This window comes from Engraulis encrasicolus, chromosome 10, assembly GCF_034702125.1.
Source record: "Engraulis encrasicolus isolate BLACKSEA-1 chromosome 10, IST_EnEncr_1.0, whole genome shotgun sequence".
In the NCBI taxonomy this organism is placed as follows: Eukaryota; Metazoa; Chordata; class Actinopteri; order Clupeiformes; family Engraulidae; genus Engraulis; species Engraulis encrasicolus.
In genome coordinates, this window is record NC_085866.1 from 47,245,348 (window position 1) to 47,267,487 (window position 22,140).

A 22,140-nucleotide genomic window follows, 5' to 3' on the forward strand; every position below is an offset into this window, starting at 1 on the left:
TGTAATTTTCAAAACATCTGATTCTTACATTTGATGGAGATCAGTAAAAAAAAACACAGAATAGAATATCAGCAGCCAAAACTGAGCAAAATTATGAAAATATGAAATGAATATGAAAAAATCTCATGAGTTGGAACGGGGGCAATCTAAGAAAGCAAATGTTGAAGACTAAAAACGAAAAGGTTAACAGTTAATTACGTGAACTGATGAGATGATTTTACATAAAAAAAAAAAATCCTGTCTTGGACATGATTTCAAGAGATTAAATGGTAGCTTTGTGTTTCGTCACGTTTTCTGTCTGTAGTGCTTACAATGTGACGGGTCTTGACCACAAGCCGGCCATTTTATCACCTGGTTGTTCTTATGCTGGCGCTAAACCACTGACACGAATTCGGGAGCTAAATGGGTAGAACACATTTTATCACCTGGTTGCCCTTATGATGGTGCTAAACCACTGACCTGATTTCGGGAGCTTAACGGGTAGAACATAATTGAGAATGCAATTTGGCCTTATGTGGGCCGTGTGGCTTCTCATGCTGTTCAAAACCCTTATTACATTGCTTGGCATTATCTTTAAGTCTATGAGTGAGAAGAGCTTAACCAATGCTATTCTGCACCCCATGCCATCATAGATGCCGACTTTTGAACTAAGCAATAAAATAAGTTCAATGGTCCATTTTCACTGAATCACAGAATGTGGAAGACTGTTATTTTAAAAAAGAATTACATTTTTGACTTCTGTAGCCGAAGGACAGTTTCCAATGTCTTCTGTGTCTATTTCAAATGATGTCATGTACATAGACGAATGTTAAACCTCTTCATCATTTGTACACATGATGCACACTTCTTAATATGGTCAGGTTTTCACTAAGCTTAGTTGAAATTGTTGGGGTGCCAGAGTCTCATGATCTCTCTCATGAATCTGTACAATTATTTTAATGACCAAAATATGTCTTATATACACACAATCATGGTAATTCAAAGGAAATAAAATACTTAATTTAATAACTAAGTAATTATTCCCTCTGCATCTTTAATTCTGAGTCTCAGCCTCACTGTGATGGTCTTATACATGGACATTTATGTTAGAAGTGTAATACATATTGAAATGTTCTTCTATTTGAAACATGTTGCTGTCAGCCACTTGGGCACATATGCTTTTAACAGTAAACATTGTGTGTCTTCACTTCTCTCCATGGATAGAATGTCTTGAAAAATTATAGTATTTTCAAAATAGTTGTGAAGTCAGTTTACAAAGTGTCACAACTTCATCAGAGTTGGGGTTTGTACAACATTTTGAATTGGTTACGGTAGATGGCATGATTTTTTTGTTGACCCAAGATGTAGAATAAATGGATACTCAAACACCTCACACAGTTCCTTGAGCATACAGATTAAATAGTTCTTTTTAAAAAAATGTGTTGCAATATGATCACAATATGATACAAGGAGACGTGAAATAAAACAAAACTGCCCAACATGCTATTCGCAAGCACAGTCATGGGTGCTTTGTCCCTACATAATAAGTCATGCCCTCATTTTTAACCATTGACTTCATATGCCCCTCACATCCTTTTGTTAAATATCATTGTGCTCTGCGTCCTGCCTTGGCAGAGAAGCGCGCCCTTCATATGTTTCCTGAATGCCTTGTCCCTCACGCCGTAAATGAGGGGGCTCAGGATTCGCGGCAGCAGATTTGTCGTCAAGAAGTTGGCAAAGGGAACTGTGTTGCGCAAGTTGGGTAACATGCTGAGCACGATGTTCTCGATCACCGGCGTGACAAAGGACAGCATGCAGAGCAGCAGCTGTGCCGCGTGCAGGAGGATGGTGTTCTGAGCCTTCTGGATCTGGCCCCTATTGGAGCTTGCGGCGCGGGCCGTGCAGAGCACATGCGTGTACGTGTAGACCAACGTCACCCACACGAACGCCATGTAGATGCCGCTGCCCGCCGCGGTGATCACCTTCTGGCCCGCCGTGGGGTAGAGCGAGACGTGGTAGCAGAGGATGACGGAGGTGTAGAACGACGCGTGCCGCTCCCACAGCGACAAGATGATGTTGGCCAGGCTGGGGATGCTGCTCGCCCACCACACGATGAGGTTGAAGCGGCGTGCCCTGCTGGCCGTGCAGAGCCGGCCGTGGTGGAGGGGCAGGCAGACGGCCACAAAGCGCTCCATGGCCATGCCGGCCAGGATGAGCGGTGTGTTGCGGTAAGTGGTGCCGCTCAGGAATACCAGGATGTAGCAGAGGGCCACGCTGATGAAGCGAGGCTGGTAGGACAGCACGTGCAGCAGGACGCTGAGCGTCACCATCACCATGTCGTTGAAGACCAGGAAGATGTAGAGCACGTAGCGCGCCTCGTGAGCGAAGGAGGGCACGGTGAAGTAGACGCGCAGCAGAGAGCTGTTGACGTAGAGGATGAACAGGCCACACAGCACCACAGTCAGGTTTTTGGAGAGCGCGTCTCTGAAATTGTCCAGAACGATGGTGGTGTTCATGGCAGCAGGATCTTGTGTAGTCCTCAAGATGCCTCACTTGGAGGAACAGGTCAACAACGGCTTTTGCGAATAAACAGTGTCATGTCTCTTGTCGTGGCATTCTGTTAAAATGGGTTGGTGCTGACTGCGAAAAGGGTTTGCTCTGCTGTTGCACTGAATTGGCCCTTTTGAGTCAGGGGTTGCAGTGTGTTTTAAAAAGGTTAATTGGGTAGGGATCCACCACATAACACAAGCATTCCCTGAAGTGAGATGTTGACTGCAGAGAAATGTTTCCCCCTGTTGGAAGATACAGGGGGACAAAACTGCCCAGGAGACACCAAGACCCCACACAATTACTTTTCATGTAGTAAACATATCAAGAAAAAGTCCTCAAGACGTTGCGTCATTTTTTACTTGTATATAATGTTTGGGCTAAGCAAGGCCAAAAAGAACTTAAAAATATAACTGTTGTGAGGCCAAGCAGTAAATAAATACACCCTGTTCCAAGTTATTATGCAATAATCTTTTCTCATAAATACTCCATGGTCCTTCTTGCCACATAACTTGTTTCTCATAACATACAGTTTGGAAACACGACCATCACAATATATGTTTTTGTTTGTTTGTTCAGTTAACTCGTTTTTAACTTTTTATCTTCTTGTTTTTTTAACTGATGTTTAAAGGGTAACGTTTAGGTTAAATTTATAACTAAATATATACTGGATGTTGTCAGGAGAGGTGTTTTGAAACATATATGTGAAATTCACAGTCTATAACAAAGCCAAACTGTAATATTTTTTATGAAAATGTATCATTTCACAGCTACTTCTGAAATATTGGGCTCCTCGCTGGCAGAGCCTCTATGACGTAGATAGAGGGAGTCCAACTAAAGTTCTGGCTCAGCTCTCGCTTGTGGATGTAGGCTTACCAACCATTTTGCTTGTAGTAGAGACGCTGGGAAAATGGACAGCTATATTGTATTTGGACTAGGCCTATTGAAAATGGTCTATTACTGTGTTTGTGTATAGTGTATAAAAAAAGACGGATCAGCGGGTCGATCAGTTCATCTAGAACAGGGGTGCCCAACCTTTTTTTAACCGAGATCTACTTTTGAAGTTGATGGTCTACCAAGTCAAATTTAAGGATGTCGGTGTGAAAATTTTAGATCACCATTTATTAATCACCATTATTATGCACAAAATGTTTTTAGTAGGCTACTATGGCCGTATCTTTTCAGTGTGTTTTTAAAGTGTGTTGAATAGCCTATGTTTACAAAGCAATTGCAGCACTGATAGTATGCAGAGATAATTTCAGTCATACACAAGTCATAAACAACTGAAACAATTTCAAAATGATAAACATTTGGTATATAAAATGCATATGTAGGCACAAAGGTCCTATTTCTAAAATATGATGAAGCATCATGCCTTCAGTGGTACAAATTAAAAAGGGCTCAGAAATTCACCATTTGTTATGGGTAAAAAGTAGGCTAGTTAAGTTCACTTTACTATGAGAGAGAGAGAGAGAGGGGGGGAGAGAGAGATGAGAGAACTCATTGGATTGGTTAACACCCCTGTTAAGAATGACTTCTTCTATGAAGGTTTTTTTTTCAGCTCTCTGGGACAGTAGCACAGCAAAGGCTTTCTATTGTGAGTTTGTCCAATCGTTTTGTCCACAACTGGAGCAAGAAACAGCACAAATTGAAGTGAATTCCATACATGTCACTGTCAGCAACTAACATTTCCCTTACACGCGGCACGCGATGTAAACGCAGTTAGCGATGATACATGCGACTAGCGATTTGGATGAAGATTCTCGCACATCGCCGCGTCATAACGCATCGTTGCGCACATGTTCTGTTACTGATCCGATGTTACATGCGTGCGCACATGAATCAACTGCAATACCCTGACGGTCACTTCCTAATGCTTTCCCCTCATTCTGTGTTACCGTGGGACTAATTATCTAACCAATAGGCCTACAGTACCAGCAGTTTGCTACATAGCCTACTTTTGAAAGACAATATTTCCCCCGTCACATTACATGTCTTGCGATCGACTGCCACTCCCCTCGAGATCGACTGGTAGCTCGCGATCGACTGGTTGGGCACCCCTGATCTAGAATATGAAACTGTTCTGGGTCTCCGCTGTCTGTGGCCATGCGTAATTTGCGATTTGCGACAGAGGGGCGATATCTAGGCCTATCTCTCCTTTGCTTTCTCATGAGCAATGCATTTCATAGGCAAATCTAAAACAGTCTCGAAGTAGACCATTACATAGGCTACTTAGAAATAGTAGGCCTACTAGTAGGCCTACTTAAATATTTTTTTCCCCCCAAAAACGGCATTTGCCGTGGAGTAATGCCTGCCGCCTACATGGACTTGCGTCCTCTGTCCATGGTGCTGAAACCGCGGCATTACTCTTATGTGAAGTACGTTATAGTTTCACGAGGGGATTGGCTTACAGGCTACAAAAAGACCAAACTATACAATAGGCTATGGTTGAAGGCCCTACCCTTTGCCGACATGATGAGAAATAATATGGTCACTGTGAGTGGCATGGCGTCAAACGTTTCCTACTCGGTGCAAAACAATAACTCATAGCACCCGAGAAAAATGCCATGTTGTAAAAATGACAAATCAATTTCAGTTTACTGCTCAGTAGGCATATTACATGAAACTTCAATAAAGCTCATCCACATGCATGTCACAAAACAATAAACCAGGCGGCGGGACTTTCGATTATATTCCCTCCAAAAATGTCCGAATGTCACAAAAAACAGTTATTTGCATTGTCCGTAATTATACCAAACTAAAAAAGTATTCCCGTAGGCTAGAAGAAATCAAGTCTTCAGCTGCTATAATCCTCGTTACAAAACTGAAACAAAAATGGCAGCACAAATATTAGGCTACCTATATAGCCTACTATAGAGCTCGAAAGTGACGTCACTTCCCCCGATTTCATGGGACCTCAACGGCGTTTTTAGCCGAAAATCGTAGCATGTAATCCAATGGCGGTATTAAAATGATATTTCGATCCCCTTCGAGTTGTGCCACGAGCTCCATATATGTTGTTTCTGATATTTTTGCTTAATTTTTCGTATGAACCCCCAAACTTTTTAGAAAGCTGTGTTTCTTCACATTTTTCATGCCGACGGCCTCGGAACAAAACATTGATACTTCTGCATGAATAATCTTTATCTAGCCTCTTAAACAGCATATTTGTAGCCCAGCGCATATCATGACTGAGATCAGAAGATATTTACTCTCTACCATGTTGTTAGATGGTCAGCTTAGGTCCCGTGAAACGCGGAACTAAGGGGCGGGACTTTCGAGCTCTATTGCATTGCGAGCTTTCCACGTGTGCTAGGGGCGAAATGTGCACTGGCAGCACTCGTCGTTGAGTTTGGGAGATGTCTTTAGTGGGAGTAGGCCTATTTGAATGTGTAAAACACGTTGGACATGCTGGACATTTTCAGTAGGCTATGCTTGGGGAAGTAGATCGATTATTATCTGTATGCGTCTTGTTTTACAGTCGAGCTTGCATCAGCATGCCAACAGATTTGCCAAACTAATGTTGATGTGGTCCTGACATTTTACTGAATAGCACAATATCTCTACAAAATCGGGAGTAAATTGAATTGAAGTCTCCCAACATGTCGTGCTAGATTTTCCGTATCCTCATGGATTGGCAAATCACACGCGGATAAAGCGTTCCTTTGATAGAGAGGATACCTGCGTCTTTGTAAAGTGCTGTGCGCACGTTTGGTTGCCGGTTTTACAAATTACGGGGATAAACATGCCAGGTCCAAATTACTAACAGGAAAAGAGGGACGATGACAAAGGGGATGAATCGCCAGGAAGACAGGGATGATCTTTCTCGCAGAGCAGTGTTGTTGGCAAGAGCGAGTCTCGCCTGGTTTTGTAGGGTTACGGCACGCAATCCAATCAATCGCCGGCAATCGCCACAAGAACCAAACCCGTTTCAAATCCTGGTCATCCCTCGTGAGTGTAGGCTACTGCATATAGGTTAGTTAAAACATTGCTATGACCCAATTTGGCACACTGTCCACTCCATGCGCAAAAGACACAACGTCGGAGAGATTCGGTTACTGACAGACACGAGGCACGAAGCAGTCCTCAACTTCAGAAAAAAAGATGGAAATGTGGATATGCTACGTAGACCTGGAGAAAGAGGTTCACGTAGGTTATACTTCGGAATCATATCGGGTTTTTTTCCCGACAAAAGCGAAGCGTCATAAAGTCACAGTCAAGTTTCTAGGCTATAGGCCAGCACAGCAGCGTTAATGAACTCCAAAAAAGTAATGTGACATAGGCCTACCCTAATAATGACAATCTTACTGTGCAAACGATTGGGGCAATAAAAACAGTCGGTGGTGGTAGTGCGCGATAGCTCTGTAATGGGGAGGGGGATTCTTTTGGCTATAGGGCCTACTCACGACTCTGGATGCAACCGAGAATCTCCACAATGAGGGAACACATCGAAAATATGAAATTAAATATGCTATAGGGCCTATGCACAAATAGAGTTTATATCAATCAGACATTCTATTAGGTTAACAATGTTATTTTGAAATCTAATGAAGTGCCACATAATAAAGGTCTGGCACACCCTCATGGCGCTGCTGCAGCGCATTGACATGGAGGAAATGTTCGCAAGCACCTACAAAAAAATATTATTATTTTAAATAATAAAACAGTTCGGACAGTATCTGGTGGATACTGACACTGTTTAAGGCCATTTAACTTGTTGAAATTTAGCCTATAGGTCTGGAAAGGTGTTACAATATTAGAATCTGGCCTATTCTCTGCGGTGCTTAGTATGTCTGTAGAACGCGGCGACTCCCTCTATCTACGTCGGATTCTAAATGAAGAAGCCGCCGTTATTTTTGACGAAGTTTTCTGAAAATGTTGTTTATGCAATAATTCGGTATTTTGACATATATCACATCTAAATTGATGTACTGAGGTTCTTAAAATGAGATGTAGTGGTGTTTAACCTGCAAGTTACACTTTAATGTTTAAACAAAGGATATCTGTGTGTAGGAGTAATTGGGTTGTTACAGGAAAGGGGCTGTAGTTTATTGTATCAGTGAAACTCTTTTTTTTAAAAGACGATCTCACTTATGAGGGGGTCTTTCTTACCCTGGAAACATTTTCATCGTGGAATTCCCTGATAAATGTTTTGCAGCTGTTTCTAATTCAATGGCTTCAGGCATGGTAAAACTCCCTAAAACTAACATTAATCTTCTATGACTTTTCACTGTACTTTGTCTGAAGAGCTGACTGATTCTAATATGCACCAGGAGTGGAGGTGCAAAACGCACAGCAGAAAATGATTGGTGAAAATGATGATTCTAAACTTATTAGAAACTTATCATCGGTGCTAGGCAAATGGCTGGAGGAATCAAACTGCCAACTGGCCAGAGGCTTCCCCTGCTAAGGAGCTACATGGACGACGTCACCACCCTTCTTCAGACAGCGCCATGTGCATCAAGGCTTCTGAAGAGGATTGATGAGCTGATGTCATGGGCAAGAATGAAGATCAAGCCCTCCAAGTCCCGTAGCCTGTCACTCAGGAGAGGAGTCAGGAACGACCGCACCACCTTTGTCATCGGAGGAGAAAAGATCCCACTACTCGCAGAGCAACCCATCAAAAGCCTGGGGAGGCAGTACACTGCTGAGCTTTCCGATAAGCAGATGGGGAAAGCTGTCATGAAGCAGCTCTCAGATGGCCTGGTGAGGATCGACCAAAGCCAACTCCCGGGGAAGTTCAAGGTCTGATGCTACTAATTCACTCTCTACCAGAGAGTAATGTGGCCCCTGAAAATGAGCGAGATCCCCTCATCGACCGTGAGTAAGATGGATGGGAAAGCCAACTCATTCATCCGAAAGTGGTTGGAGCTACCACGGTCCCTCTCTGACACTGGCCTGTTAGGGAGAAACATGCTCCAGCTACCATTGAAATCTCTGCAGCTGGGCTACAGGCAAGAAAAGACCAGGTTGGTGCTCGAGCTTCGGGAGTCCACAGACGAGTCAGTGAGGAAAGCCAATGCCAGGGTCCTAACTGGCCGCAAGTGGAATGCCCAGACAGAGGTCGACCAAGCTGTCAGTCGGCTGCAACACAAGGAAATCGTGGGAAGAGTCCAGGTAGGAAGAGCAGGCCTAGGATGGGGAGATGCACCACGCTTCTGGTCCAAGGCTCACCGCAAGGAAAGGAAGGAGATGGTGGTGGCGGAGGTGACAAGGATGGAGGAAGACCGCTACAAGATCAAGGCCGTGTCTCAGGGTCGGCAAGGAAGCTGGACAACCTGGGAGGGAATGTCAAACAGACACATCAGTTGGTCAGACATATGGAAGATCCCACAGGCAAGACTCGGCTTCCTTATCCGCTCAACGTATGACACGCTTCCCTGTCCTCGGAACCTCAGCCAGTGGTTCCGAAAGGAGGAATGTTGTGCACTCTGCAGTGCTCCCAGCGCAAGCCTCCAGCACATCTTGTCAGGCTGTAAAATCGCGCTCTCTCAGGGCCGCTACAGATGGTGCCATGACGAGGTGCTGGAGGAGTCCAGACAGGGTAGCAGAATACCATCGCCTGCAGAGGACTCTACCATCTTTATTGAGGAAGGAGGAACTGGAAGCATCAGGCAAAAAGAAACAACAAGGCCCTTCACTCCCGGCCAGGAGTGGAGCATGAAGGTTGACTTGGATAGAAAGCTTCACTTTCCCACAGAGATCTGTGGTGTATTGCTACACACGTAGTTAATTAATGCTTAAGCAGACAACTGGAAGAACACGAAGGCGGATATGCAAGATAACACTTACTGGGTTTATTGATAACCATAGCCACTGTACATCGGTGCACTACCTAACACGGCAGGTGCAGGAGAGGGGGAGCGCCTAGAGGCGCAGTACCTTTTGTACCCCCCAGAACAGCCAATAAGAATACCTTGTTCACCAGTACCAAAATAAGAGTACATCACAAAATAATATTCCTGGTGTTGGAACACCACAGTTCCTCCCCTGTAAATCATAACCTCTTCTTCTATTACTTTTCAATACCTCATTTCTTTTATATCCTTAACAAGGTACATTAGTGCTTGAACTCATAACAAACATGAAAACATCAGTACACATTCAGTACATTTTCTTTTCCACATCTTTTTTTTTTCAACTCAACATTTCCAGTTACAAGTTCAGTCTGTCAGGAGGACGCCTGTTTCTCACAGGACGCGTACGGCGCTCCACCACTGGCGCTGGTGAAGGTACTGTGGGTTGCGCTTCCACAGCCACTGGCATAGGCTGTTCCATGTCAGTCTCTGTATCGGACTCCTCAAAGTCCAAAACTGCACAAGAATCCTCTTGTGTCAACTGAGCAGGGTTTGCCTTAGTGCTCAACATTTGGTTTACATGTCTTTTCACAATTTTTCCATTCACTTCAACATTGTAAGTCACAGGACCCAACACTTCACGTATGACACCATTCAACCATTTCTCCCCTCCCCTGTAATTCTTTACCAAGACCTGCTGACCAACAGTAAAAGACCTAACACGAGGAAGGTTTGGTTCAGTTTCAGTTTGCATTCTTTGGGAAAACTCAGGTTTAATGAGAGATAACCTGGTTCGCACCTGTCTCCTTAGAAACAGCTCAGATGGCGTCTTGCCTGTGGTTGTGTGGGGTGTGTTTCTGTAACCAAACACAAAATTAGCTACACAATGCTCCAGTGTCATACCACCGATTGCTCTGTTCTTTGCAAGTGATTTCTTAAGATTCTGCACTAATCTCTCAGCTAAACCGTTACTTGCAGGGTGATATGCAGGTGAAGTAATGTGTTTCACTCCATTCTTAGCAAGAAAAGACTCAAATTCTTGCGACACATACTGGGGCCCGTTGTCTGTCACCACTTCTTTTGGTAAACCATAAGATGAAAACAAGGTTCTCAGTGCCTCAATTGTTTTCGTTGATGTAGTAGTATGCATGGGAATTATCTCAGGCCATCTAGCATAAGCATCCATTACTACTAAGAACATCTGCTTGTGGTCCTCTGCAAAATCAAGGTGTATTCTCTCCCATGGACTAGAAGACCATTTCCAAGTGTGTACACGTGTAGTGGCAGGCATGCTACGCTGTTGCAGACACACACTACATTTACTCGCTTCTTGTTCAATGCACTCATCTAATGTGGGCCACCAGAAGAGACTTCTGGCAAGGGATTTCATTTTAACTATCCCCCAGTGATGTTCATGAAGCTCAGACATTAGTCTATCCTTCAATTTCTCTGGAACTACCACCCGTAATCCCCACAATAGACAATCATCCTCAACAGTGAGCTCATACTTTCTCTGAAAATAAGGCTTCAGTGTTTCATCCTGTATGTGCTTAGGCCATCCTGTCAACACCAGTTGCTTAACTACCTTCAGCACAGGGTCTTTATCGGTCTCTTTAGCTATTTCTCTAGCTGTGACGGGCAAATCTTCAAGATATGCAACTCTGTACACTGGATTAGATGCAACATTCACGCTTGGTTTCACAGGTAACCTAGACAACGCATCCGCATTGCTATGCTGCTCTGATCTCTTGTATTGGATTTCATAGGTATATGCAGCTAAGATTAGAGCCCACCTTTGCATCCTCGCTGCGGCTAGAGTAGGAACTCCAGTTTTTGGTCCTAAGATTTTTAGTAAAGGCTTATGATCTGTCAATAACAGAAATTTCCTACCGTAAAGGTATTCATGGAACTTCATAACGCCAAAAACTAAACCAAGAGCCTCCTTCTCTATTTGTGAATAGTTTTGTTCTGTTTTTGTCAACATCCTTGAAGCGAAGGCGATCGGTCTCTCGCTTCCATCTTTCATTTGGTGACTGATTACAGCACCAACTCCATACGGAGAAGCATCGCATGCTAATATTAGCGGTAAATCAGGGTCGTAGTGTACTAGCAACTTGTCTGACTGAAGAGATTGCTTGGCACTCTCGAATGCTTTTTGACATGTATCTGACCATTGCCAATCAACATCTTTGTGCAGTAGCACTGTCATGGGCTGAATCAAAGTAGACAGATTAGGAATGAACTTCCCATAGTAGTTTAGCAGTGCTAGAAACGACCTGAGCTCAGTCACATTTTTCGGAACTGAGGCTCTCTGAATCGCATCTGTCTTTTCCTTCATCGGATGAATGCCCAGTGCATCAATGACATGTCCTAAGTAAGACACACTGCTTTTCATGAATTCACACTTCTCTTGTTTTACTCTGAGATTGTGAGATTCTAGTCTCCTAAGGACCTCTTCCAAGTTAGCTAGGTGACTGTCTGCATCCTTTCCTGTGATTAATATGTCATCTAAATAGCAGATAACACCATCCATGCCCTGAAGTACTTGATCCATTATCTTTTGAAAAATCGCAGGCGCACTGGCAACACCATAAGGTAGTCTGTTGTAATGGTACAACCCTTTGTGCGTGTTTATAGTGAGGTAACGTCTTGAGTTTTCCTCTAACTGCACTTGCTGATAAGCTTGTGATAAATCAAGTTTGGTAAATTGCTGACCTCCAGCTAATTTAGCAAATAAATCTTGGGTTCTGGGTAGTGGATACTGTTCCACGTTCAACCAAGGATTAATCGTAACCTTGTAGTCTCCACATATCCGTACACTGTCATCCTTTTTGGGTACACAGACTATGGGAGCTGCCCATTCACTGTAATTAGTTGGCGAAATAACCCCCTCAGATTCTAATTTTGCCAATTCTCTCTCAACAGCTTCTTTAAGTGCGTAAGGCACATTTCTCGGCTTGCAGAACTTGGGCACGGCCTTCTCAGTTACTTGTAACTTTGCTTCAATGCCCTTGAGCTTTCCTAAACCAGGTTTGAATACAGCCGCATGTCTGGTACACACGCTGTCGACCGTTTCAGGAGCAACTCTGTTGACTTTTGACCAGTCTAGATGTAGCTGGCTAATCCAGTCTCGCCCCATTAAGGCAGGACCCTTCCCTTTTACCACTAGCAAGTCTAGCTTTTTGGTCACATCCTTACATTTCACCTTTGCTGTGAATTTTCCCATCAATTTCAGTGACTCTTGACTGTAGGTTTTCAGTACACAATTAGCTGGGCTAAGTTTCACTGACTTAAACCTGCGCTGGTACAGACCCTCAGATATCACTGACACGGCTGCGCCAGTGTCAACCTCCATTTTCACTTTAGCACCATTGACACTCACATACACATTATATGGTTTCACAATGTCACCTGTACTTGTGTCCATTGCAAACAAGTCCAAACCTCCACCATCAAAAGTCTGACTGGTGTCGATGCTCGACTCCTCCACTGTGCACTTGGATGGCACGCAGTCGTGCTCTGCGCCGTCGCGGAGCTGCAGCTTGGCACAGCCACCACCTGTCTGGAGATGATGGTCACTGCTGCGCTGTTGGGGAGCGTTGGAATCAGGGTGTCTCTCGCGCTGGGGAGCGTTGCACACCGGATCTCTCTCGCGCTGGGGAGCGTTGCACCCACGGCTCGCCTGCTGCTTGTGAGCGCTGACACTGTGGCATGTCTCGTGCTTGAGAGCGTCGCACTGTGCCTGGTTCACCGAATGCATGGCTTGGCACGCCGCGTGCTTGAGAGCGTTGCACTGTCCCTTCATCGCTGACTGCGCGGCCCCTTTTCCTCCTGGCTTGCGAGAGCGGCATGCTTTCGCGATGTGCCCCTTTCGATTACACTCGTGGCACGCCACATCCTTGAATCTACAGTCATCTGGCATGTGGCCCTTGCCACTGCAACGATAGCATGGCTTTCCACTAGCTGTAGGCTTTTCCGTAGCCTTTGTTTTGGCTTTCTTATCAACGACATTCGCCTTGTAGGTTTTCTGTGAAAACTGTTGCGCACTGTCCTTTGTGACTTCAAATGCAAGCGCTCTTTCGAGTGCAAGCGCCAACGTTAAGTCTTTGTCTTTCATGGTGTGAGCAGCGCTGAGCAAGCGATCCCGCAATTCAGTGCTCTTAACACCACACACGAATCTATCACGTAATGCTTCCTCTAAAAATGCGCCAAACTTACATGTGGCGGCTAACTTCCTCAGACTAGCAACGTACTCACTGATAGTTTCGTTTTCCTTTTGATTCCTTCCGTGGAATTTGCATCTTTCAGCAATAAAATTGGTTTCAGGAACGTAATGTTTCTCTAACAGTCCCACCAACTCTGCATAAGTTTTCTCAGACGGCTTTGCAGGAGCACACAAATCCATTAGCAAGCTATGCGCCCTTTTCCCTACCACAGTTAGAAAAACCGCCTTGGTCCTCTCTTGTGTGGTATCAAGACCATTAGCTGCAAAGTACTGCTCTAGCCTCTGACGATAACTATCAAAGCTTTCCTCACTTTCCTCGAAGTGGAAGTCTTCTGGCTTACCGAACGCCATATTTATTTCGACGGTCCTTTCACGCGCCGAAGCTCTCTGTAGCTCTGGTGGTGGTTGTTGAACTTGAAGTTCCTCGTGCACCACCGGTGCTTCTCGCTCCACGGGGTTTTCCTCAGCGTCGTTAACCCCTGCCTCGCTGTCGCTGCCGGACATGCTAACGTGTCTTCCAACTTAAACATCCCATCATCCTCGTCGCCAAACTGTGGTGTATTGCTACACACGTAGTTAATTAATGCTTAAGCAGACAACTGGAAGAACACGAAGGCGGATATGCAAGATAACACTTACTGGGTTTATTGATAACCATAGCCACTGTACATCGGTGCACTACCTAACACGGCAGGTGCAGGAGAGGGGGAGCGCCTAGAGGCGCAGTACCTTTTGTACCCCCCAGAACAGCCAATAAGAATACCTTGTTCACCAGTACCAAAATAAGAGTACATCACAAAATAATATTCCTGGTGTTGGAACACCACAGAGATCACTACCACATCTCTCCGGCCAGACATAGTGACTTGGTCTGCAAAGGCAAGAGCAGTAGCTCTCATAGAGCTCACTGTACCATCGGAGGAAGGGATTGAGGCAGCCTTTGAGCGGAAAAAGGCCAAGTATGCTGAACTGTCTGCGGAATGTCGGATGTTGGATGCCGAGGCTTTATGGGGCTGTCGACCATACGCCTTCTGAAGGATGTGGGATTCACTGGAGGAAGGCTAAAGAAGGCAACAAAGGAGCTGGCAGAGGAGGCAGAAAAGGGTAGCTTTTGGCTCTGGCTGCGGAGGAAGGACAGGAGCTGGGGGGATAACAACTAACCCCCAGAAAACAGTCGCAGGGATAACATCTTTCAACTGCAGGGGGTGACAGGGAGACGTCCCTGTCACTGCCCCGCCACCGGAGACGTTTCGGGATTAAAGGTGCGAAACGTTGATGAACGGTGGTTCCTGACTGATGACCCTGCAGCTGACCCATGGGCACCGGAGGAGGTGCGACAGGCAGCAATGCCCAGCAGGATGTAACACCTTCCTGTACAAATCCAGACTGTCCAGCTCACATGAGTGTGAAATTCTTTAAAGCATAACCACATGGGGGAGCCATCTGGTTGACTTTGCTTTAGACATCATGATGTAATAGAATGTCTATGGCTTTTGCCTTTGCCTTACTCATCTTAACCATTGTAAGGTGTTCAGGTCTTTTTGCATCCGTTTTTAGTTGTTTTGTTTTTTTTGCTTGACAAAAGTAGTATGATTTATTATTCTTTCTGGCCTTGGCTCATTTGTGAGGACATTTCAATTACACAGGGGGTGTTGCTGGGTCTTTTGGACCCATTGCATTATATATGTGGAAGAAGGAATGCAGATATTATTGGGTCCTCCAGTTGTGCAACACCTTGTGCAAAGTGATCACTAGTTCCTCAATCTAAGAGCTTGGATTAAGTTAATTCACATTCGTCACTCCCTCCTTATCTCTCTGTCTCTGTGTCTGTGTCTCTCACCCTTAAAAACATACATACACAGATATTCACAAACAGGATGAAGGGAACATGAGGGTGAATGAGCTATATATATTGAATTCCTTTTTTATGGTTCTTCTATAGGGCTGGGTCCAAAGGACCCAAACACCTTCCATGTACCAAAAACACAAACACCTTACAAGGGTTTAACTTGAACTTGTATTGTATTGTAGTGTGTTGTATTCTTCCCAAGTCTGTCAAACCTCCATTTCAAATCCCATTTCCACCACATATTCCTATGCACTCATTACTCCAGCATGTCTCGCACTTTCCACCCCACAAAAGGTCTGCAGTGTGCACAGCAACTGAGCATTATAGCTTTACAGCTTTCAGTAGAGTTATTCAGATCATAATAATCCTGACATTCACAAGTGTCAATATACCCTGGCAGTGATTTAATATTTTGTTGTAAAAAGCTTAATGTGTGTCAATAAAAAGCAACCAGGCATGTTACTGCAATACATTTTTCTTGCGCTGGTTTTCAACATTCCCATGGACGAAGAACTTTCCTATAGACTTCCCTCTATGTTGAAGGGATTTGTTAGTGTAGCAGCAAATAGTTTAGTTGTTAAACTAATAAACATTATTGTTGCTATTATTATAACAATCATTTTACATGACCAAATGACTTCTAGGCCTTAAAAATCTTAAACTCCTTTATTCCAGAAAATGTCTGGGATTTATGTCAATAACATGGGGGGGTGTCTGTCACAATAACTTAAAATAGAACGGGTATATACTGCATACACAAGCACTTAGCCCACCTGACCGCTGGGATTTGGTGACATTTCATTCTCTGGTCCTCAAGGTCGCTTGTTGTTGACAAATGGACTTTTGTGGCGCTGAGTGGAAATTCTCAGGGCTCGCTCAAAAGGTCAGAAGCGTTGTGATGTGTGTGTTTGTCAGGTTTTAATGAACATTCAAGGGATTAACAGCACAGAAAGAATATCACCCCAGAGATGCTACAAACGGAGACGGCAGAGAGATGAACATCTCATGGACATTAGCCCCAGTGATGTTTTGCTCCCACATGTCATAATTACTCCTTTCATAAAAAGATGAGTATATTCGTTTCAGGTGAAATGTCAGGATGAACATAAAAATATAGCATACAGCGTCATGTTAACCCATTGATGCCTGATGTTGTATTGCGCAACATTGGCCCTGGCGCCTGGAGCTGCATTACGCAACATTCAGGCTCATGAGATTTGAGACAACTTTATTTAACATTTGTTTGTTTGAGATGAATGAACACATTCTAATGAAAGATGAGGGTCTTGGCGTTTAAATGCAATTTAGTGCATATTTTTATGTGCTTCAGAGGCTGAGATATTTAGGTTTTTATTGGCTATGGGCAGCTTTTCTCAAAAAGGGCTCAGGCATTCAGCACCCTTTTTTGCAGGTCCCTTAGGCATCAATGGGTTAAATCACAGACATACAGTAACTGATGCTTTTCACTTATTCCCTTTCAACTAATTCACTTTTCGTATACTTTGACAAAAGCCAAATATCCCAAATTTTTCTATGAACCTTGTGTACTTATTTAAGATCCAGAAAATGAGATGCCATTGTAACTTTACATGTAACTTTACCTGAGGTTTTTTTTTTTAGATAGCACTGCAGTGCACGGAAGAGGAGATGATGGGCATTGTGCTTAGCGAGTTATACTCAAGACATGCCATCTAGCCAGATGTTTCAAAAGTGTACAGTAGCCCTTCTTTCTGACTTAGTAGGCAACTCATAAACAGATGGATTCTCAAGGGGAAAAAATGCCTGTGTTGTGACAGAAGGTAATGTATATGGAACACATTTTACTACCCTATATATCTCCATCATGTATCTCTCAGTCTCCATCTGCGGACATAAATAACAGATAACGTGTCAGTGATTATGGCTGTGTGTGTGCGTGCGTGCGTGCGCACGTTGGCAAGCTGAGGCATGTGCGTGCTTCCTTGTCTGAGTGTGTCTGTCTGTGTGCAATAACTATAACGACTACATTCCTTTGTAGCTCTCTCTCCCTGCCATTGTAGTGAAGCGTGATTCGTTTTTGATCTCTTTATTTCTGTTTCTTTTCTCAATTATTTTGTATTTGTCTTTGATCTACCACATAGCCCAAAGCTTTATATTTACAGTTTGCATTCCACAAGTTACATGATACAATTTGCATATTACAAGTAAACTCTGCCCATACACCGGTGACTGTAATTAACTTGTTTTATACATTCATTTGGAATTCCTATTGAAAAGAAAATGTTTTTACATAGTTTGATTACTTCCTCTGCTACAAAACCCTCTTTGAATTGCTTGTGTATATACAAAATCAACAGAACAGAACAAGGCACTACTTTTGGTCATAGCAATAAAGCAAATATCGCTGAAAAAATATATTTCAAGGAAATTAATTTATATAGCACGATATGCGCCCGGAGTTTTACTTAGAGCAACACCAAGTTGTTCTTTCAACAACCATTTAATAAAAAAGCTCCCCAAATTATTTCAGTGGCTGTATGAAAAGTCATCAGAGATTTTTTCCTCACTGCCCACTGTGGTGTCTGCAGCACCACACTAAGAGCAGTGCCTTTACAGTCATTCCACTTCCAGCCCCTGGGGCAACTGAATGCTCATAGAAAAAAAACTACTTAGTATTGCTTTAAGAGTTAGCAGGAGAGTAATAAGAAGGGATGAGGGTGGAATGGAGAGGACAAAGCTTCTCTCAGCTGTCTTGAGTGACAGGACGGGCAGGCCGAGCGGTTAGAGGTCGATGGAGACGGCGAGTCGCAAGCACAGCACTGCCTCCGGGGGCACGTCCCTGGTGCTGATCTCGTTGCCGTCCAGCCTCAGCACTCTGATCTGGGAGAAGTTCATCATGTCCACCACCCTGCAGAAGCTGCTCAGAGAAAATTCTGGGAAACAGGAGGGAAATTATATAATGTTGAATGAGAACCATGTACTGAGTGGGTTTCAAGAGGGACCAAACAAAGTTCTTGGCAGAGTTGAGTAATTTTGCTAACACATGCCTCTTGTGTGCTTAGATACTGGCATGTGTCTACAGAATGCACCTCTTCCCATTGTAAGCCACTAGCAAATAATCCATTAAGCTTATCAATCAAGCCACCAATGTATGCTTCTCATCTTCTTTCTCTGAGCGAGTGCCTTGTCTGTCTCTTCAAGGTCTGACTAAATCACTTGGATTGATTGACAGCAGAAATTCCCTTGAAGCAGTTGCTTCATTGAGTTGGTGTTCATTTTGACCCAGGGCTGTTGCATTTATCTCTGATCTTTTCTAGACAAGTGATCTCTCTAGACAAGCCCCCTCCTACCTTTTCATATATTTTTTCTGCATTCCGCCCTCAAGTGTCCCACATCACCTGGTCATCCATTCCACTGTCCCTACCAATTCTATGCCCTTACAGTGACCTTGTAAGAATGGCATTTCCTTCTCATTTGAAGGAAGTAATTTAGATCTGCCCTTTCTTGTAAAACACATCATAAGTCTGTGGTCTCTTTGAGGTGACTGTAATGAGAGAGGAGGGGGTTTGTATAAGCCGTACCGAGCTCTAACCCTCTCCTGTCCCCCCCCTCTCCTCTGCTCTTCTCTGCTCTGCTCTCCTTTGATGTGGTTGGCCTGCAGGTAAAGGGTCTCCAGCTGGGTGCTGATGGTGTAGTTATAAACCCTACCTCAGTCTCCCTTCAACACTGGTGACTACATGGAGTTATTGGTCCACCTGTCTTGGTAATACTCCTAAGTTTTTACTTCCTGAACCTGGGGAAACTGAACCTCTACTCTGTTCTGCTGACATTGGGAGAGGACAGTAAAGAGAGACAGGAAAGTAGAATAACTAAGTTGCTATCTATAAAACTTTCAGCATAATGTAATGCTGCCTGTATGTGGTACGGGAGTATTGGCACAGTGTGCCACAGCTCTCCCCTTCTGCGTACCTTTGATGTGGTTGGCCTGCAAGTAAAGGTTCTCCAGCTGGGTGCTGATGGTGGGAATCCTCTCTAGCCGGTTGTGTGAGAGGTCCAGCTCCAGCAGGGCCGTGTTGTTGAAGGCGTTGGACGGTATGCCACTGTCCGTCAGCTCGTTGTGCGAGAGTCTGACGTACTGTAGGGACGGGTACTTGCTGAGGAAGTCCGTGGGCACGCTGTTGATCTTGTTGAAGTTCAGGTAGAGCTGTTGCAGCTTTGGCGGCAGGGCCTCGGGCAACTTCTCCAGGCTGTTGCGGCTTAGATCCAGGATGTGCAGGGACTCCAGACCCTTGAAGGCAGTGCCCACCTCCTTGATCTCGTTGCCCTGGATGTGCAGGTGGCTCAGGTCCACCATGCCCTTGAAGGTGTTGTCGGAGAGCTTGGTGATCTTGTTGTTGCTTATCCTGAGGTCCGTCAGAGAGGCGGGAAGGTTCTCAGGGACGGACGTCAAGTAGTTGCCGCTCAGATACAACTTTTGTAGGTTCTTCAGTTTGCTGAAGACGTTCTTGCCGATCTTGTCCGAGTCCAGCTGGTTCCTGTGCATGATAATCCAGATCAGCTCAGTGGCGTTGTCAAACACGCCCTCCTGGATGCTGGTGATGAAGTTGTTGTGCAGGTAGACGTATTTCATGCGCGAGGGCACGAAGGGGACGTGCTGGAGGTTGCGCCCGTGGCAGTACATGGCTGTCGGGTATAGGCTTGGGCAGTCGCACTCCAGGGGGCAGTTCTCCATGTCGGGATTCTCTGTGTTCAAGTACGACGCCGCGTAACCGTTGCGCCAGCCGTAGCCGTGCCGACTGCGCAGGTGGGAGAGCCAGTTGAGGGCGTTGCGCGTGTAGGAGAAGCAGGGTTGGCCCAAGACGGCCAGGAGGAGCACCACCAGAGCCAACCGCATGGTCACAGTCTCTGCACACACAGGTTACACCTTCAGCACTGGCACTGCCAAACATAATGACCATGACGGAGGTGTTAGTTTATTTCACTATTTACTTAACAATGTTATAGTTGTAGAAAATATAAAAATATTAGAATTGATGAATACAATTATTGATTTTAAAATGAATCACACATTATGTTAAAAGTTCAAGCCTGAGTTTCAAGCAGTGTTTACTCGGTTTACTCACAAACTGAAAACTAAACTTTAACTTTAAACTAAACATTAAACACTCTAAACTTTGAATGCAGTAAAAACTGTAACAAAACTCGAAAATTATGACATTTGTCTGCATGGAAGCTGTACGTAGAGGTTTTTCAAACTTGGTTTTCCTCTTATCAGCAATCATCAAAAACAAATTTGAGGTCAGAGATCATGAACTGATAAAATCTCCCTATCCCTCTCCCTGTTAATTAGCTACAAGAGCCGCAATCTTTCAGGGCTTGGTAAGCTTGATTTAGTGCAGTAGGATAGTGCATCCTCGATCATTACACTAAAAAAATCACCCAGTAACATCCATCAACCAACAGTTTCACCACACTTTTCACAAATATTAAACAGTAGTTGGCTAACAGCATTCCATGTTATACAAATCTCCATGCCATCAAGCCAAGTGTAAAAATTGGGTGAAGTTTGTCAGTGTAAACTTTCCTCCCTTTGAATAGAGTAGAATACGATTTAAGAAATAAATAATACAACAAAATAACAATTTCAAGCCCATGATGAAATATTCTACATTATAAATCCTGCAAATCATTTTGAAGATTATCATCCTCTAAATGTTTACTACTGAAAACAAATTTAAGCTCATGCAGATTGCCAATTATGTAATGAAGTCCAGTTTTCCTCCTCCGCTTGTTTATGTTATGGTGGGCACTGTATTGGAAATATATATAATGTGTACCTACCAGTAAGCACAAGAGTCTGTCTGTCCTGAGTGTTTCTGCTTATCCCCTTGGTCTGTCTGTGAGCAGGAGGTATACAGGGGGTTTGTGGAAATACCCCCTCTCCAGCTGCATACCAGAAACCAGCCAATTAACAACACACACACACACACACACACACACACACACACACACACACACACACACACACACACACACACACACACACACACACACACACACACACACACACACACACACACACTTTTGAGTGTCGGAGCACACTTGCACACAGACACACACTTACACACCCATTCACTCAGACACACCCACATACTGCCTCTTACTTAGTGACACACACACATACTAGATTAGTGACACACACACACACAGCTAAAATTTGTGTCCTGCAGCCATGTCAATAGGAATCCCATCTGCAGGCTAGCTGGGACATCTGCAGCCTCAAGTGCTTTGTTTTTGATGTGGCAGAATGTAATGTATTATTATCCTACCACCCAACGCCCCCCACCCCCCGCCACACACACACCCACACACACACACAGACTGGCTTGTCTGGCCCTGCTCCTTCATTGTTGTGGGATTGAGGGGGTATCAAGTGTACATGACCAGGAGACATACCTCCACACGCTCTGGCAGTAGTACAGCGTATCCCATCAATCTGTTGCTCAGTTCCATAACGTTATGGAAATTTGGATGCTCCAACAGAGAGGTTCTTCTGAGGTCCGCTTAAGTGATTTATCACGCACAATCAGTCATCACCCCGATTTCTGCGCCCGGATTTGAAAGATCCTGCCAGGCATCCCAGATATACATGACAGCTTAGCCTGGATTGTCGTCTTCTTTTTTTCTTACCTGGGCCAAGTGCACACCTGTAGAACTGAGATTTGCATATTAGAGCAGTATGCCGTCAACTGAAATGACATTTG

The 22,140-nt window shown here is 44.3% G+C and overlaps 3 protein-coding genes across 4 annotated transcripts; all 3 read right to left on the bottom strand.

Moving 5' to 3' along the window:
- Positions 1-1,565: 1,565 nt before the first annotated feature.
- LOC134457473 (odorant receptor 131-2-like) lies at positions 1,566-2,495 on the bottom strand. The gene has a single exon (XM_063209480.1). It carries the CDS (start codon positions 2,493-2,495, stop codon positions 1,566-1,568), a length of 930 nt encoding a protein of 309 aa, XP_063065550.1.
- Positions 2,496-9,275: 6,780 nt separating this feature from the next.
- On the bottom strand, positions 9,276-12,445 carry LOC134456285 (uncharacterized protein K02A2.6-like). The gene has a single exon (XM_063207663.1). The coding sequence runs from the start codon at positions 11,875-11,877 to the stop codon at positions 9,682-9,684; it is 2,196 nt and encodes a 731-aa protein (XP_063063733.1). The 5' UTR covers positions 11,878-12,445; the 3' UTR covers positions 9,276-9,681.
- A 3,238-nt stretch (positions 12,446-15,683) lies between these two features.
- Positions 15,684-21,334, bottom strand: fmodb (fibromodulin b). Of its 2 annotated transcripts, none has more exons than XM_063207665.1 (3): positions 21,218-21,334; positions 19,346-20,281; positions 15,684-18,309 (listed from the first exon to the last, which is right to left on the bottom strand). In XM_063207665.1, the coding sequence occupies exons 2-3, from the start codon at positions 20,268-20,270 to the stop codon at positions 18,158-18,160; spliced, it is 1,077 nt and encodes a 358-aa protein (XP_063063735.1). In that variant the 5' UTR covers positions 20,271-20,281; positions 21,218-21,334; the 3' UTR covers positions 15,684-18,157. The 2 variants fall into 2 exon arrangements, with proteins under 2 accessions (XP_063063735.1, XP_063063734.1); XM_063207664.1 differs by having other exon boundaries at positions 19,346-20,314; positions 21,218-21,332.
- Between the last annotated feature and the right edge of the window lie 806 nt (positions 21,335-22,140).